Consider the following 16,887-nt stretch of genomic DNA (forward strand, 5'->3'; position numbering starts at 1 on the left):
GATGGACGGATGGACGGATGGACGGATGGACGGATGGACGGATGGATGGATGGATGGATGGATGGATGGATGGATGGATGGATGGATGGATGGATGGATGGATGAATGAATAGATGGATGAATAGATGGATGAATAGATGGATGAATAGATGGATAGATGGATAGATGTATAGAATGATAGATGGATAGATGGATAGATGTATAGAATGATAGATGGATAGATGGATAGATGGATAGATGGATAGATGGATAGATGAATAGATGGATAGATGGATAGATGGATGGATGGATGTCCATGTGCATGCTTTTGCTTTGCTTTTGTTATTGCTATTGCCTTTAACCATTACTATTACTGATGCAACTACTAATATTGACATAAACACGTTTATTGACAACTCTTTTGAGTGTAATACACATTGATTTTTAAAACGTTAAGTTTCTCTTTATTGATTCTGTTTTATCCACACACAAAATTTCACATTATTGTCAGCCGATTTTACTGTCGACAAATCTGTTGTTCTATTTGCAAAAATCATTAGTGTGTTGTTTAAGTTGACGCAGTGAAATACGTAGAATATCTAGAAATGGGGTAAGTTTGAAGTAGAATTGTTTTTTTTTTGTAGTTTTAGTTTAAAGGTCTAGGTCTAGGTCTAGGTCTAGGTCTGTGTCTGGGTCTAGATCTGGGTATGGGTCTGGGTCTAGGTCTGGGTCTAACTGATTCTCTATTATAGCTAAAGGATTTAAACGACCTAATGGGCATTTATGTTTGTTGTATTACTAAATATCGCTCGATAATTAATTTTTTTATAGGTTCATGTGTCTAGAAAGAAAAGAGCAAAATAAGTGCTTAGTTCTAGCATTTTGTGCTGTTCTTGCAGTGGTTTGGTTTGTTTATAAAAACACGCATGTTTTGAGCATTCCACAACCCGGCAGAGACAATTATTTTACTCAAAGAGAAAACAAAACAGGTAAAATATAACATTTTTTCAAAAACATTGCTTAATACAACAAATAAAGATTATATTCTTGACACTTGATTTTTCCCAACTGAACACATATATCACCTTTTTTAATAGAACCTAGACAAGGTCCCTTTAAAGGATAATTTTAAATATCTGAAACAGATGTCCTTTAATCTTAATGTTCGAGGTCCAGAACTCAACTAAATACATTTACTTTCTTTATATAAATAAAATTTGGATGGCTATTATAACTTTCATTTGTACGTACATTTTACAATCACCATCAATTATCTGTTCATTAGGTGACAGTTCACAACTAGTCAATTCGCAGCAACTGTTAGATGGAGGTAATGCTGTTAAGCAATTGATCAAGATTATATTTAGTAAATTAATTTAACAAAATGGACGTTAACACAATAAAATTAATAAACTTAATATAATAACATTTTTTCTTGAGTGTTAAGAAATAAGTATTATTTGTCTGCAATCTATGAATGCGTGCACAGCGTGTTGTTTCTTTTAAGGAATATAATATACTAGCTGACCCGCGACGTAGCATACACCGCCATCTAGTAGTTTTATTTTCTGCTTATAAGCAATTCATAATTTGTGAATTTAACACTACCTAAGCTTAAAATCGTTTCAAACTAAATTATCTGCCCCTAATAGCCGTCACTAAACCCGGCTCTACGATTGTAAACATTTAGCGTGAACCACAGCTAACCAGACAATGTGGGGGTGGGGGTGGTAGGGATATGCCTAGAGAGGAAGAGAGGGGCTGCTAGGTGCGTTTACAGCTTGGTGTTTTCTTTGGTCTCCGTGAAGAGAATTATATATATATAGATATTGAATGTTGGTGCATTGATAAACTTTACTTTTAATGAAATGCAAATGAACATAAAGTTAATGTTTTAAACAGTTTCCACCTTAAAATGAAAACTTAAATATTGCGGTTTATTAGTTAAGTTGACTTGTAGATTTCTTTGAAAAGCCAATATTGTTTTCTAAGCACTTCATATATTTATTTATCTTGGCTTTGACAAGTAACACCTAAGAAAATATCTCACAAAATACGTAGTAAAACAACCGTTTTAGAGAAAAAAATCAATTTTATTCCTATGTTGTTTTATGCTAAACCCTAATGTTGCTTCTCCCTAGGTCTGTATAACTTTACTGTCGTGTCGGGCATGATTAACATCGGACGAGGAAAATGGAAGAATTTGAATCGAACCTACGAACATTACCTAAGGTGCTTTAAACAAGTCCTGGGGTTAAAGGTTAATCTGGTCCTGTATGTCGACGCTAAAGCTAAAGCTTTTGCCGAAGAGCAGAGACGGGGCATGGAGAGTAGGACACACATCATAAAAACAACACTACGAGACACTCCTTACTACAAGTAAATAATGCAATTACTAAAATACCATAACTAAAAGTAGATAAATGCTAAAGTTGAAGTTGAAGCTTTTTTTGTTTAGAGAAAGGAAACGAAAAACGATCACCATAAATCCCGTTCAATTTCCCCTTCAAAAGGGCTAAATGTCTAGTCTACATGTTCATTTCACTGTCCTTACTTTGTCTTTCTGTCTTTCGTTTTCTATGACAAAACTCTGTGGCGTCATATAAACGAAAATAAAATTTTCAAATGAAGTTAAAATTAAAGTAAAATGAAAATCACAGCAAAAAAGGGGTCATCCATAAATGACGTCACGCATTTTTGACGATTTTTACCTCCCCCCCCCCCCCCCTCCGTCACAAAAAGCCAGACCCCCCCCCCTAAAATGACGTCACACCTCAGCCTACAACCCCCCCCCCCCCATCAAAATTGCAGTTGAATTTTTTTTTAAACATCGATATTTTTCCAAAATCTTGACTGAACTCTGTCAAAATACAGTATTTTAATCGATTCCTATTGCAATTTATTAAAACAGTTTTCTACAGCGCGAAATAACGTCTAGAATTCGTTTTCAAACATTGCTTTTTTATAATGCAAAAGTGTGACGTCGCACACACCGTCAACAAATTACGGACCTTCCCCCTTCCCCCCTTCGAGTGCGACGTCATTTATGGACGACCCCAAAGATAATGACGACATTGATAATAAGGACACACAATCTACCGCGTTATTTATTTCCTAACATTAAAAGTGTATTAAAATTACATATAATGAAAATATGGCTAACAAAACTCAATATGAATAAACAGCTATGGGATTAAGTGTTCGCGTTACATTTATGATTAGGAATTCTGTTACAGTTACTTTTAGATAAGGGTTAAGGCTCCGATTTCGGTTACGATTTGGGTTTACATTCATGTTTCGGCTCATTTGAAAGTTTAGATACCGGTTCAGGTTCAAGTTTCGATCTCGGTTAAAGTGCATGTACCTGTTAAAATGTAGGTTCATGGTAAAATTAAACTTCAGATTAGGGTTCAGGCTAAATTGACGGTAACGGATTAAATTTTGGTCCTGAATAAGGTTTGGTTACTTTTAAATTCATTTTAAAGTTCCGGTTAAAATCTCCGTTATGATTATGGTTAAAGTTATTGTTCCAGTTGAATTACAATACCTCTACATATAATACCTCTTACAGCTCGGTAGTCTCGATTTAAATAACGAATCAAGTTTTAAAAAAAAACATTTTACTGTTACAGTTGCAGTTGAAATTAAAAATATGTCTGCGGTTTATGATCAAGTTTCCTTCACTGAAAATTTTTTTTCGTTTACGTTTACGTTTACGTTTACGTTTACGTTTACGTTTACGTTTACGTTTACGTTTACGTTTACGTTTACGTTTACGTTTACGTTTACGTTTACGTTTACGTTTACGTTTACGTTTACGTTTACGTTTACGTTTACGTTTACGTTTACGTTTACGTTTACGTTTATGTTTACGTTTACGTTTACGTTTACGTTCACGTTCACGTTCACGTTCACGTTCACGTTCACGTTTACGTTCACGTTTACGTTTACGTTTACGTTCACGTTCACGTTTACGTTTACGTTTACGTTTACGTTTACGTTCACGTTTACGTTCACGTTCACGTTCACGTTTACGTTCACGTTTACGTTCACGTTCACGTTCACGTTCACGTTCACGTTCACGTTCACGTTCACGTTCACGTTCACGTTCACGTTCACGTTTACGTTTATGTTTATGTTTATGTTATTTTAGGCGTTTAAGTGCGCGAAGGGGAGAGAGTTTATGGATATGTTTGTTGTTGAGGTGTGGATTACTGTTAATCGTTTTTATGGATTAGGGGATTTAAATGTTTGTTTGTGGATGGTTGTGGTTAAGGTTAGAATTGGATTTAGTTTTATTGTTAAAAATAATCAGTATAAATTTCATATAAACATTAATTAAAATATTTAATATGCTAATTTTTTTTTATACATAGTCCAGTGCAGACCGTAGCCAGGACGGCTAGTATAACATAAATTTCGGTAATCAAACAAAGATATAAGGGTCGGCGTGGTCGAGTCTGTAAAGCTCATGGTTGCTAAACCGAAAAGTCTCGATGAGGCTCGTTAGCTGGGAATAGCTACTCCTCCAAGAGAGTAACTCCAAAATCAAACAACTGCCTTGTGTTTGTTCTTGGTTGGACAAAGGCTATGGAAGAAAATCCAAAAAGAAAAGCAGTCTGAACTCGGAGTCAATGGCCTCAATGGCGCATAATCAGTTGACTTGTATACTAAATTGTATTGGTGGGGATCCTATACAACACCAAAATTAAGAACGAAGAAGAAGAAGAAACAAAGATGTGTGCAACAAGTTTAACGAAATAACTGTAAGCAAATGTATCTTCCGCAGGTTGTACCCTAGAATGGCTGAAATAATGAACAGTACCGAGTACAAGAAGGACAACGAGTTGTTTAAGTTGAATCTCCCTGAGGCACTCTATCCTGATTATGTCATTATTACATGGACCAAGCTATACTTCATAGACAGGTAAGTTATCACGTTTCTTCTAGTTTTTCAAAATGTAATTTAATTCAACACTTCCTAGGTGGAGAAGTAAACAAAAAACTATAATGCGCTACATATTTCGTGTTAATTATTTGTTAGGTCAAACTACACTGTTTACATTTATTTTGAACCATTCATAAAATATTTTTATTATTATTTATTTTAGATATTTTTTTCTTTTTCCTTCCAGAACTATAAAAGAAAATCCATTCAAAAACAATTTTTTCATTTGGCTGGATGGTGGCTACGGCCATTGCGCACCGATATTTCCAGCGAGTCACATTTGGAGGCCGCGCGGACTGTTCGAGCATGCAGATAAAGTCACCTTCATAGAACTCGGAAAAGGGATTGAAGAGTTCAGAAATGTCAAAGATAAAATCCACAAAATGTCAATTGCTGTAATAAATGGTGGATTCATAGCAGGTGGAACTTCAGCGCTACAGAAATTGTACAGTCTGCAGAACGAACAAGTAGAAGAGTGGATGGATCATGGAATAGTTGACGACGAACAGACGGTTTATTTAACGCTGTGTTACAAATATCTATCGATGTTCCATTTAGTACGAGGCACTTGGCATGATGCATTTAAACTTTTTAACTCCGAAAAATGATTTGCAATAAATCTCTAGTTATAGCGTAAAATTAACTATGACTGAGGACTTTGAATATTTGACTCCAAAAAAAACAACGCTATACTAGAATTGGAACTTATTTGCATATGCTGCTCTTAATTAATATAAAATGAAATTTTAAACTCAACTTTGTTAACAACCATATTATTAATTTTAAAATGTATCTCTGTTTTTTTTTAAATAGATACTTTTTATCAGCCTCATTTATGATATTCAATATTCATATGTCAAAATCTTGTTTGATAAAAATGAAATATGTATGTATTACAAGCACTGTTGTATATATTGGTTTAAGGTAAACGTAAAGTAGTGTGGTGGGGCAGTTTTGACGGTGTGTCGTATAGTTTTATAATTTATAGTATCTTAAATAAAAATGGGCTTAACTGTGCATACTATGTAAAATTTTAAATGATTATCAATTTTCAGAAAGTCTCATTTAAATCTTCACATTATTTTCGATATATATTGGACTGTAGCAAAAAGAAGACTGCACCGAAAATAACATATATATATATATATATATATATATATATATATATATATATATATATATATATATATATATATATATATATATATCCTACTAAGGGAAAGTAAGGGAAATTGGAAGGAAGTGGGTCAGCGATTTTACATTCCCAGTAATATGCGCAAAGAGAGAAATGAAGCGAAAAAAGACATTTCCCCAAACACATAAAAATGTGCAAACAGACATATGCGCACACAGAAAAATAGGCAAACAGAAAATTCCACACATAGAAAAATGTGCAAAGATAAATATGCGCACACAGAAAACTACACAAAGATCGCTTACCAATGAGTATTATATGAATGTGCGTGTGTTTATGTGTGCATGTTTGAGTTTTTACTTGCCTATGTGCATACATGAAATATTTTATATCAACGTCGTTATATTTTTCTATAATACACTTGCGTGCCCGTCGGCGCGTTGCCGCGGAGTCAGTCATTTGTGTGTGTGTGTGTGTGTGTATATATATATATGTGTGTGTGTGTGTGTGTGTGTGTGTGTGTGTGTGTGTGTGTGTGTGTGTGTGCGTATATTTATGTATGTACGAATCGAGGGCTTGATCAATTGATGTATAAATTGATGCATGGATAGGGAAAAAATAAATAAACGGATTAGATGGAAATCGGACGAATCGGAATGAAACAAAAAAAAATTAATGTATCATAATTGAATATAGATCAGTATAGGATCTTCGCAAACGATGAAATATAATGGCATCGTAATATTGGGGTAAGTGGATGTTTTACTTGACGTGTAAATGTAAGAAGAAGTCGAAAAAAAAGAAGACATCTCTATGATAAATGTAAATTGTAAATAGTGAACAGGTAAAATAACGTTTTATAAGCTTTTCTTTTTCGCTTTTGTTAGTCTCATTGAGTCGTATTAGCACCCCCCCCCCCCCCCCCCCACACACACACACACACCTTTCTCTCTCTAATGCCATCGAGTCTAACCCCATAAAAATAATATTTGTCTTGTTTATTTAATTAAATTAGTATTTAGCATACCGGTTCGTTTTTTGTACCACGCTATCCATTCATATGACGAGGTAACAGAAACAGGTGGACTCTGCATCACCTACCCCACTGACCGTCACGGTCGAGCGGTAATGGTTTTACAGATGATGCCGGGAACGCTCTTGTATCGCAAGAGGGGTAAGAAGCAAACCTAACCTAAAATAATGCACACATTTGGCTATTTATTCTCACAAAAATGGAACAACAAACTGGCTCCGACACTGACATCCTCAAAAAGGACCCACAATTAACATTAAAACTATGATTCATAACATAAAGTAATCTGTAAATTAAAATAATAAATGCAGTAGCGTTAAAAGATGCTGTGAAGTTCCATTTCCGCTTCATATTTTTATTGATAGGTATTTATGCTTAAAGAAATCAGAGAATTCTGTGCCTCTATAAAAAGCGATGTTGTTTCGCTTTTCTGCAGTTTTTTTAGTCTTTGCATGGAACGGATTTCAGCGAGTGCTGAGAATCCAGGTTGGTGACTTAGATCTAGTGAATAAAACAAGTTAATTAAAAAAGTCTAGTGACATTTATGCGCAATTTCCTTATGTTATCTAAAAATAGCTCTGACGTATAATGCTGGGATGCGTTCAAGCTAGAAGAACAATCGGTTTGTAGGTGTTTTTGTAATTTTAAAATTTGTGACCAAACGAGAGGATATTTTTGAAAACTTTCTTCGGCAATATTGCTCTAAATTATGGCAGGAATCGATTGGTACATGTTTCAAGTCGCTAAGTGGTCTGGTTGACGAGATATGGGCCAAAAACTGCTTTTTTTCGAGGTTTTTTGGCTTTTCCGGGAAATACATGAAAGAAACCCGGAATTTTTATGGCCTATGCTCATTCTTGTAACTTGCTTAACATAATTGCTTTTGGAACTAGTCATCGATATTGCTTCGTTGAGGAGGAGATACGACTTAAAGCCCGGACACACATTCATCCATACATTCATCCATCCATCCATCCATCCAGAAATGACGCGTTAATAAACGCAATTCTCCAGAATGGAAATTGCGCTAAAAACTTCTATCACACAACCAACAGGAGATACTGCTCCATCCTAACTCACTTCCATAACAAGCCAAAAACGAGAGCCGCTTTGTTCAGAGAGTATATTGGATTCCACATAGCTGTTCGCGACTAGGCCTATATAGATTTATTTATTACTGAACAGAGCAAATTTCTATAAAGATAGTAAGATAATAATGTTAATAGCAAATCGCCACACAAAAATAGAAACTGCCTAAGAAAGCTGCTATATTTTTATTGTCAGGCAAAAGAACTGTTTACTACCTTCTATAATACTAAAGAGAAGCATGTATATGGCTCCATTGATACACAATACAGAAACTGTTACTGTCAGGTCATCAGACTGGTACTGATAGTAAAAATACAACTTAAGCATGAAGTAATCCACCCATATACAGAGGGTGTAGTGAGTGTATAGGTGTGTGTTTGCGCATGCGTGTTTGTATGTGTGTGTTTGGTGGTGACTGGTCTGTGTATTACCTGGGGTAGTTGTGTCTGGGGAGGGAGTGGTCTAGCGGTAGAGAGCTGGACTGCTAACCCGTAAGTCTCGAGTTCGAATTCGGGTTCAAGTCAGTAGACCGTCCCAACTCTGATGGGTACTTAACTCACGTTAGGGAAAGTAAAGGCGGCTGGGCATAGTGCAGACCACACTATCTCTTCATATATTTTGCATGACAACGTCTTCAAAATATCTCATACAGATTTTTGAACTGAAAAATCAATATATTGAGAGATTATTACATTTTAAATATGTTCAATAAACACAAAGCTTCAACTACTTGCCTTTGATGTCTTTATGTTACGAATTATTTATGATTTTGGATTATGTAAAGAAATTTATATTTGGAAACAAATTCGAAATGCTGAAATTTAAAAAAAAAAACTAATATTCGATTATAATGAAAGGTAAGAAATATAAAAGAAATATGAAATTGATGAATGTGTACGGCATTAATAGGTGGATAGATAGACAATATATAGATACATAAGTGGAAGGTTCGATAAAAAGAATAGCGAGATGAAAGGATAGTGAGATGGAGGGATACTGAGATGGAAGGATAGCAAGATGGAAGGATAGCGAGATGGTAGGCATAGCGAGATGGTGGGATAGTGAGATGGCAGGATAGTGAGATGGAAGGATAGCAAGATGGAAGGATAACGAGATGGAAGGATAGTGAGATAGTAAGACGGAAGGATAGCGAGATGGAAGGATGGTCGAATATGCGAAAGGACGAAGTGATGAGCTGAGGGATAGACGGAGTGATTCATGGACGGATGAAATGATGGTTAACTCTACATCATCTACCCTCTTGATCGACAGTTCTGAAAAGACAGCTTATCTAGTCTATATAATATTATAGCCAATGTGATCAGTTTGTTCAGCGATATATGGAGAACTTTGCTGAAAATAATATGTTGGATGTTTGATGTTTTAAATTTATAAACTAAATTCTATCTAATGAAGGCAAATAAATATAAAAATGCATGTTCGAATGCAGGAACATATTTTTAATGATGCAATCGGAAAAGTGTTAATTGTTGTAACAAAAAGTGAAGATTTAATGTCACATGTTTTGTATGAGGAGTGACGGTGTAATGTCACATGTCACATGTGTTGTAAGGAATGACGGTGTAATGTCACATGTTCATGTGTTGTGTGAGGAGTGACAGTGTAACGTCACATGTGTTGTGTGTAGAGTCACGGTGTAAGGTCACATGTCACATGTGTTGTGTGAGGAGTGACGGTGTAATGTCACATGTGTTGTGTGTAGAGTGACGGTGTAATGTCACATGTGTTGTGTGTAGAGTGACGGTGTCACATGTCACATGTGTTGTGTGAGGAGTGACGGTGTTTTGTCACATGTCACATGTTTTGAGTGTGTAGTCACGTTGTAATGTCACATGTGTTGTGTATAGAATCATACAAAGGCAAGGTGTAGTAGTTCAGGTCCCAGTCTTGACAAAACTTACCATACCACATCAGCTAATATTTTTACTATAATAAATGTGTGGGTAATGCAACTGAATCATTTGCATTAATTGCCTTGTTTTGGTTTAGTTAAATTATTATTATTATTATTATTATTATTATTATTATCATTATCATTATCATTATTATTATTATTATTATTATTATTATTATTATTATTATTATTATTATTATTATTATTATTATTATTATTATTATTATTATTATTATTATGTTCTAAAACCATAGATATTAATTCATATACGGGAGTTAACTCGAATATACTTAATATAATGTTGTTACTTCCCTTACACCATAAACGCTAAATTTGCATCCGATTTAGACTGGAGCCTTTATTACATGTGTATTCTGTGTTACGGCCAGATGTTCCGGCTTTGAAGCAGTACAACCCCCTTGAGGCATAAACAACACAGGCGACGTTTTGATAAACAATATAAAGAAATTGTTTGAAATTTCTATCTAGAGGTCTAAATACTGTTCAGTCTAAATCAATAGAACGTATGAGTGTTTAGCATGTAGTGTGCTCGAGATTACACCGAGGCTCACTTGAAGGTTAAGGGGGGGTAGCTGTGGTGCAACCCATTGATTATACTGCTTTTAGTCAAATTTAAAACCCTATACAGTCTTATCATAATCCTCATATTGTTATATCTAAACCACCATCTTCCGCGAGGTCGTTGGTTGATTTACAAGGTAAAGAGGGATCGGCGTGGTCGTGTCGGTAAGGCTCATGGTTCGAACCCCTGGGCAGATAAGCTCAATAGCTGGGAACAGCAACTCCTCCAAGAGAGACATCTCTAAAATTAAACAACTGCTGCCTGCTAGTTTGTTCTTGGTTGTACAAAGGCTATGGAAGCAAATCCAAAAATAAAAGCAGGCTGAAATCGGAGTCATAAACAGTTGACACGTATTCTTAATTATTTTGAAGGAAATCCCTTCAAACACTAAAATTAAGAATGAAGAAGAAAGAATATCAACAGCATACTTGTTAGTCTTTTTACGGTGGCAACTAGGGAAGAACCAGCTATATTTTCCTTCACAGTGTGTATTCAGTCATCTTAGGCATATAATATGCGTCTTTTGTTTACTTCAATCCCAGTACCTCTGCATCGAATGAATGTTTAGCTTGTTTTGACATTACTTGCCATTACAAAGCTTGTATGTTTTTCTCTCAGCTCAGAACTTGATATATTTCCATATACACCATCTACCACGGCCAATGTCTACTTTTTGGAAGTTCTATATTGTTGTCATCACCACCTATGATTTAACATTCTATTCAGATGTCCTTACGACCATAGTCTTGTCTTTTAGTTTCTCCCTGTAGACAGAGGCTAACAGATCAGCCGCGGTTTATAAAACAGCTGTTGGTAATTTATTCTGAAACTTTTTGCTTTTTTTTGCTTCTTATAAAAGTAAAAATATTTTTTAGAAAATATGCTTTATATGTATACCATGACGCAATTTGAAAAAATATTAATTGATACTGAATTCTAACAATTAAATTATAAGTATCGTTGAAAAAAACGGAAAATATATAATGACTAACAATTTCTAGCTCAGATTCTACTGTTACTTCCATTTTTATATTGTCGTATTTTTTTTAAAATGTATGTTTATTGCACCTACAGCACCGTGTTAGGTTCTTAAAACATTTTGTTTTAAAATAAATGGGCTAGATCGCACATCTATTTCCAATACAGACCGTTGACCTGGGACATAGAAGGGCCTTGGGACTTAGGTGCCTGTGGACTTTGTCCACTTTGTTACATGGTTGTCACGCCACTGTCTGTAGGATAATTATAAAATCATATTTTAACATTCAATTAGTCTCTGACTGGTTCGTATTCTAATCGCCGTCTAAATATCTGTTAAATCGACATTTCTCGTTCACCTTCAAGTCCAATGTCGCCAAATCTAAATTTCCAAAAACACACTAAAAATTTTTTTCGGACAGCCGTCGTTCTTAGCATAGGATATAACAGAGAGCTGATTCTAAACGCCTATCGCACTGCGGAGTAACACGGCACGGCACGTCAGCAAACCACACACGGCAATCTTAGCGACCTTGGCTGGGAAGCGTTTTGCGCAAAATAGGTTACACTCTCGACACAGCTGTTCGTTTTTCTTGTACGTCCGTATCACTCACAGTTTATAACAGCAATTTAGATAACTCAAGTGTTCTGTTTTAGGTAAGTTCTTGTATACTTTAACAATAACACATTTTATTCGTGGGCGAAAATCATCAACATCAAATTTACGTAAGAATCGTCTCAACAAAATGTACTCGAATGTTAAATCCTCCTTTAATTACATAAATAAAACTGGTTTAAATTGTATGGGGTAGAGGCGATAGCATTAGATGGGGGGGGGGGGGGATACGACTCAATGAGATTCAAAAAAGCGTATATATAAAGCTCATAAAACATTGTTCATTATTTAAACATTACTTTTAACAGCTTCTATTTCTACTTCTTACATTTCTACGTCCAGTAACACCTCTACTTACCCTCCATGTTATATGACATTATGTTTCACTGTTTGCGAATATCTTACCTTCAGCTGAATTCATTTATAATATATACATTTTTTTGTTCCATTCTATTCGTCCGATTTCGATCCATTCCTTTTAATTGTGTGCCCACTACCCATACCTGAATATATACTTCAATCAATCCAGCCCTCGATTCGTATATATATATATATATATATATATATATATATATATATATATATATATATATATATATATATATATATATATATATATATATATATAAACGCGCACACACAGGTAGACAAACACCATCAATAAATTTAAACGATCGTTAAGAATTACTACAAATATTATTTGGAATAATTCTTTCAAAGGTAACGATAGAGCAAAATGCTGAGAAAATGTCCAAGGAAAAGATTTTTTTCAAGCCTGATCCTACTGACCATATCAATTATGGTTTTTTTAAGGTTACATGACAATAATTTGGTAAGTGGCTTATACCTCTATTTGTCATGGGCATGTTAATCATGGGCATGTCAATCATGGACAACTTAACTCATACAAAATATCTTACTGCTAAATATCTAGATTATATGGTAATACAAGCGATTTGAGCTTTATAATTTGATTGGCATAAATGGCATTAATCATTAATGTTTGCTTTAAAAAAATTAAATTTATTTTAAAAAATTAAAATATTAATGAATCTTTTGTCATCACATTTGATTTAAAATGTAAAAATGTTGAAAATACATGCATGCACCATACAGCTAACTTTCTTCCGCTATATCAGTAGTTGTTTAGATAAACATGTAGCCTCGATAACCATTTGAATGTTGATAACTGTTTTAACTACGAGGAGCGTTTGACTAAAAAGGTTGTAACCTTGTTATTAAACAAAGGTGTGTCTGTCTTTCAATCAATGGATGCAAATTTCCATTACGCTATTGGATTGTCTGGCATTCAACCAGACCTTCTACCCTGGAAAATGTATTGTTGATAATAAAAAATATTGCTTGAGTTTAAACGCGATATTTATTCTAAAATGATTCCCCAGAGTATTTTTTAAATCCATCTTTTGTCCATATTCATACCCATATCCACTTATTTAATTTTTTATCGTTCTACATCATTTTCTTATGTGTAATTGTAATTATTTCTTTCATGCTCAAATGATCCCCCAGTTTTCTTCGACCATGAATTCTAAATATGGAAATTCAAAGTATAAAATACATCACCATATTGAAGTTTCAAAGATTCAACATTCTTCTGAAGATGACTCTCCTTTATATTCAACTAAATCGTATGGAATTAAATTCCTCACTGAGGAGCTGGGTAAGAAATTGGACCTTGCCCATATGACACCCGACTTAGAAAATATCACCCTGGGGTGTAAGGGAATTGGGCATGTAGAACCTGATGAATGTAACAAGACCAGTGTAGGAAAGTCATGCTTGCAGCCTATACTTCCAGGAGATTATGAGACCAGGATCAACCAGCTGTCTTTTAAGGACAATTTACAAATTGCTGATCAGTACACCGCAGTCATAAAATCGTTTACAGACCAGATTAATGGATCATACGACGTTATAATCGCCAGCGCTCTATCTTCTAATCATTTTCTGGAATCTCAGGTCAAATATTTAAACAATTTTCTTACATAAATCTTTAACTGAAAAGTTTGGTTAATGTATTTTCATATCTTATGAACGCTTATAATATCATAATTCAAAGTATTCAAATTTTAAAAAAATGCTAATATTTATTTATCTACAATGCTTTTTCTAAGATCTTAATATGTGTTAAATTTGGTTCTATTATATTTCTTATTATTCAATATAAATATGTTCGTTGTCAAACAAATGTGAATACTTATTTACAAATTATCTTCTATAGGCATTTCTTTATTCACTCCACGATGGCGTCTATCCTCTGCTTACTAACTTTCTTTTAGTGATGTTTAATATTGGCTTAACTACCCAGGAAAAGATACAGTTACAAAAACATTGCAGGTAAGATCATTCACAGGTATATTATATCGTGGTAATGACAACACAACATTCCGGTGGTCAAATCACTTCTGTGGTAAAAACCCTGTTATCAAACCCTCTGTTATAAGAGCAGCGCTGTGGCCGAAACTCTATGATCAAACCATATTATTTATTTAATCCTATTATTTATTTAAGGGAAAAATACTTTATTCAACTAATGTATGCACTAAATTTTACTTTGACTTGTTAATAAATTATACGCGAATTTCAAGTAGTTCAATTCAATTATTTAACTGTTTCCAATCTACTTTACAGGTGCATTGTTATAGATTTTCTTTTTGAGAAATTTCCTCCTCACTTTAAATCTTTGAAATGTTTTGCCTGGAAGCCAATAGCAGTCAGTGCTGTGTATCCTAAAGCAAACGTTGTCATCTGGGCAGATGCGTCTGTTAGGTCTGTTACTTTTTATTTCTTATGGTCAAATATGGTACTTTTTAATGTTGGTTTAGTATTTTTGGGATCAACGATATCAAAAATATTCATTACAATGAACTGTGCTCTTAAGAAAAAAAAATTGTTATAGTTTGAATCAAGAATAAAATTAAAACAAAAGATTTTGAAAATACAATTCCTAGTTCACTTAAAATATTTGAATTTTATTTTTTATGTTGCTTGAAATGATTTCAATAGATTCGTCCTGCCGGAGGCCATACCTGCAATGGTATCAAAAACAAAACGACAAGGCATAGCGGCCCGATACAACCCACATATTTTTGCAAATCCCTACTACACTCTAAAGCAGGTAATTAGAAAATATGTACCGTTGTATTATCAGGTAACTTTAAATCATTTGTTATTTTGTTCAATTACATGTTGCATACTTATCTACTCACCTAAAGACAAAAAAATATTTCAGATGTTTCAATATTTTGGCGACTCACCCTGTGCCCACCTACCATTTGTAGAAGTTGAAATGGCTTTTGCGATGTTCCACAGGTGGGTTCGCTCATTTAAAATGTGTGCCTTGTTATTTGTATGGTTTGATAGAGTAGTTAGGTGCGAATGATTGTTGATGAGAGAAATATAATGAATTACGTGGATGAAAGATAGTGTCGAACTGAGGTAGAAACTGTAAGGCGGTGGAATGCTATTGAGAAAGTTCGGGTTACGCTTTTGATGTGAGAGGTAATCTGTATCATGTCAATGACCAGTCTAAACGTATATTGAACTGATGATGTTAGTAGTTTGAATAAAAGCTGAAAAAAGAAAATAATAAGCATTATGTCAAGTGTATTCACCCTGTCTGGGTCCTAGTGTTAACTTTTGAGAAGTTATATCTGTAGTGGAAATATGTATTTCTCTCACAATCCCAACTTGAGTGTGCGCGTGCATGTACTTAGACGTAGATGTGTATGTGTATTTCAATGTGTAGTGTATTTGTACGCGTACGAAATTGTATTTCTATAATACTTCTATAATATTTCACCTATTCAGAGAGCCATTGATAAAAAAAGCTGTTGTCGATCCTTGGACTGCTTGTGGCCTAAACGCAGCCTGCACATGCCCAGTCCCGCAGAACACAGTTCAGTTCTGTCCACTGCATGTACAACCTCCATCGTTTGGCTACTGCATGCGTAATGACCAGTCTTCAATGAGCATTATCATGGCCAAATTGTTTCGCGAAAAATATTATTATTTCGCTGTACGAACTGATTGGTTTATTAAACTCAGGCGTGGTGATCAAATGGAATATTTTAAGGAACTAGAAGCGGAAAAACATTATCCTTAATCTAATCTAAAACACACTAACCGTTTGTAGCATTATGTTAGTTAGTATTATGTATTATATATATATATATATATATATATATATATATATATATATATATATATACATATATATATATATATATATATATATATATATATATATATATATATATATATATATATATATATAATTTTATAATATTTTATCTGGTATAATATATATCGTATTAAATTTATTTTTCAACACGGTTTCACGATTTTATATGAACAGTCGTTAAATTGATTTTGTTTTGTTTAGGCTCTTTATTATTGTTCTCATACTTTTCAGAAACATTCAAATATAATTTATTTGAAAACTCTGTTAGTTAGGATTGTTTTATGGTCACTTATTTTATCAGAATGGATGTATAAAACAGCTGTTGGAAATTCATTCTGAAACTTTTAGTTTTTTTGCTTCTTATAAAAGTAAATATATTTTTAGAAAATGTATTTTATATGTATATC

The 16,887-nt window shown here is 34.0% G+C and overlaps 1 protein-coding gene across 1 annotated transcript; it reads left to right on the forward strand.

Moving 5' to 3' along the window:
- The first annotated feature begins 817 nt into the window (after positions 1-817).
- Positions 818-5,850, forward strand: LOC131937591 (protein HtrL-like). Its single transcript, XM_059295140.1, has 5 exons — positions 818-968; positions 1,265-1,309; positions 2,121-2,358; positions 4,769-4,906; positions 5,115-5,850. Exons 3-5 carry the CDS (start codon positions 2,150-2,152, stop codon positions 5,533-5,535), a joined length of 768 nt encoding a protein of 255 aa, XP_059151123.1. The 5' UTR covers positions 818-968; positions 1,265-1,309; positions 2,121-2,149; the 3' UTR covers positions 5,536-5,850.
- The last annotated feature ends 11,037 nt before the right edge of the window (positions 5,851-16,887 follow it).

This window comes from Physella acuta, unplaced genomic scaffold (assembly GCF_028476545.2).
Source record: "Physella acuta isolate Inbredline_101_S28 unplaced genomic scaffold, ASM2847654v3 ptg000213l, whole genome shotgun sequence".
Lineage (NCBI taxonomy): Eukaryota > Metazoa > Mollusca > Gastropoda > Physidae > Physella > Physella acuta.

What these genes read in the sequence shown, in the direction of transcription:
- LOC131937591 (XM_059295140.1), top strand. Translation starts at nt 2,150, where the DNA reads ATGATTAACATCGGACGAGGAAAATGGAAGAATTTGAATCGAACCTAC. An exon ending in CGAGACACTCCTTACTACAA is followed by an intron (nt 2,359 to 4,768) that starts GTAAATAATGCA and finishes TATCTTCCGCAG; the next exon opens with GTTGTACCCTAGAATGGCTG. An exon ending in AAGCTATACTTCATAGACAG is followed by an intron (nt 4,907 to 5,114) that starts GTAAGTTATCAC and finishes TTTTCCTTCCAG; the next exon opens with AACTATAAAAGAAAATCCAT.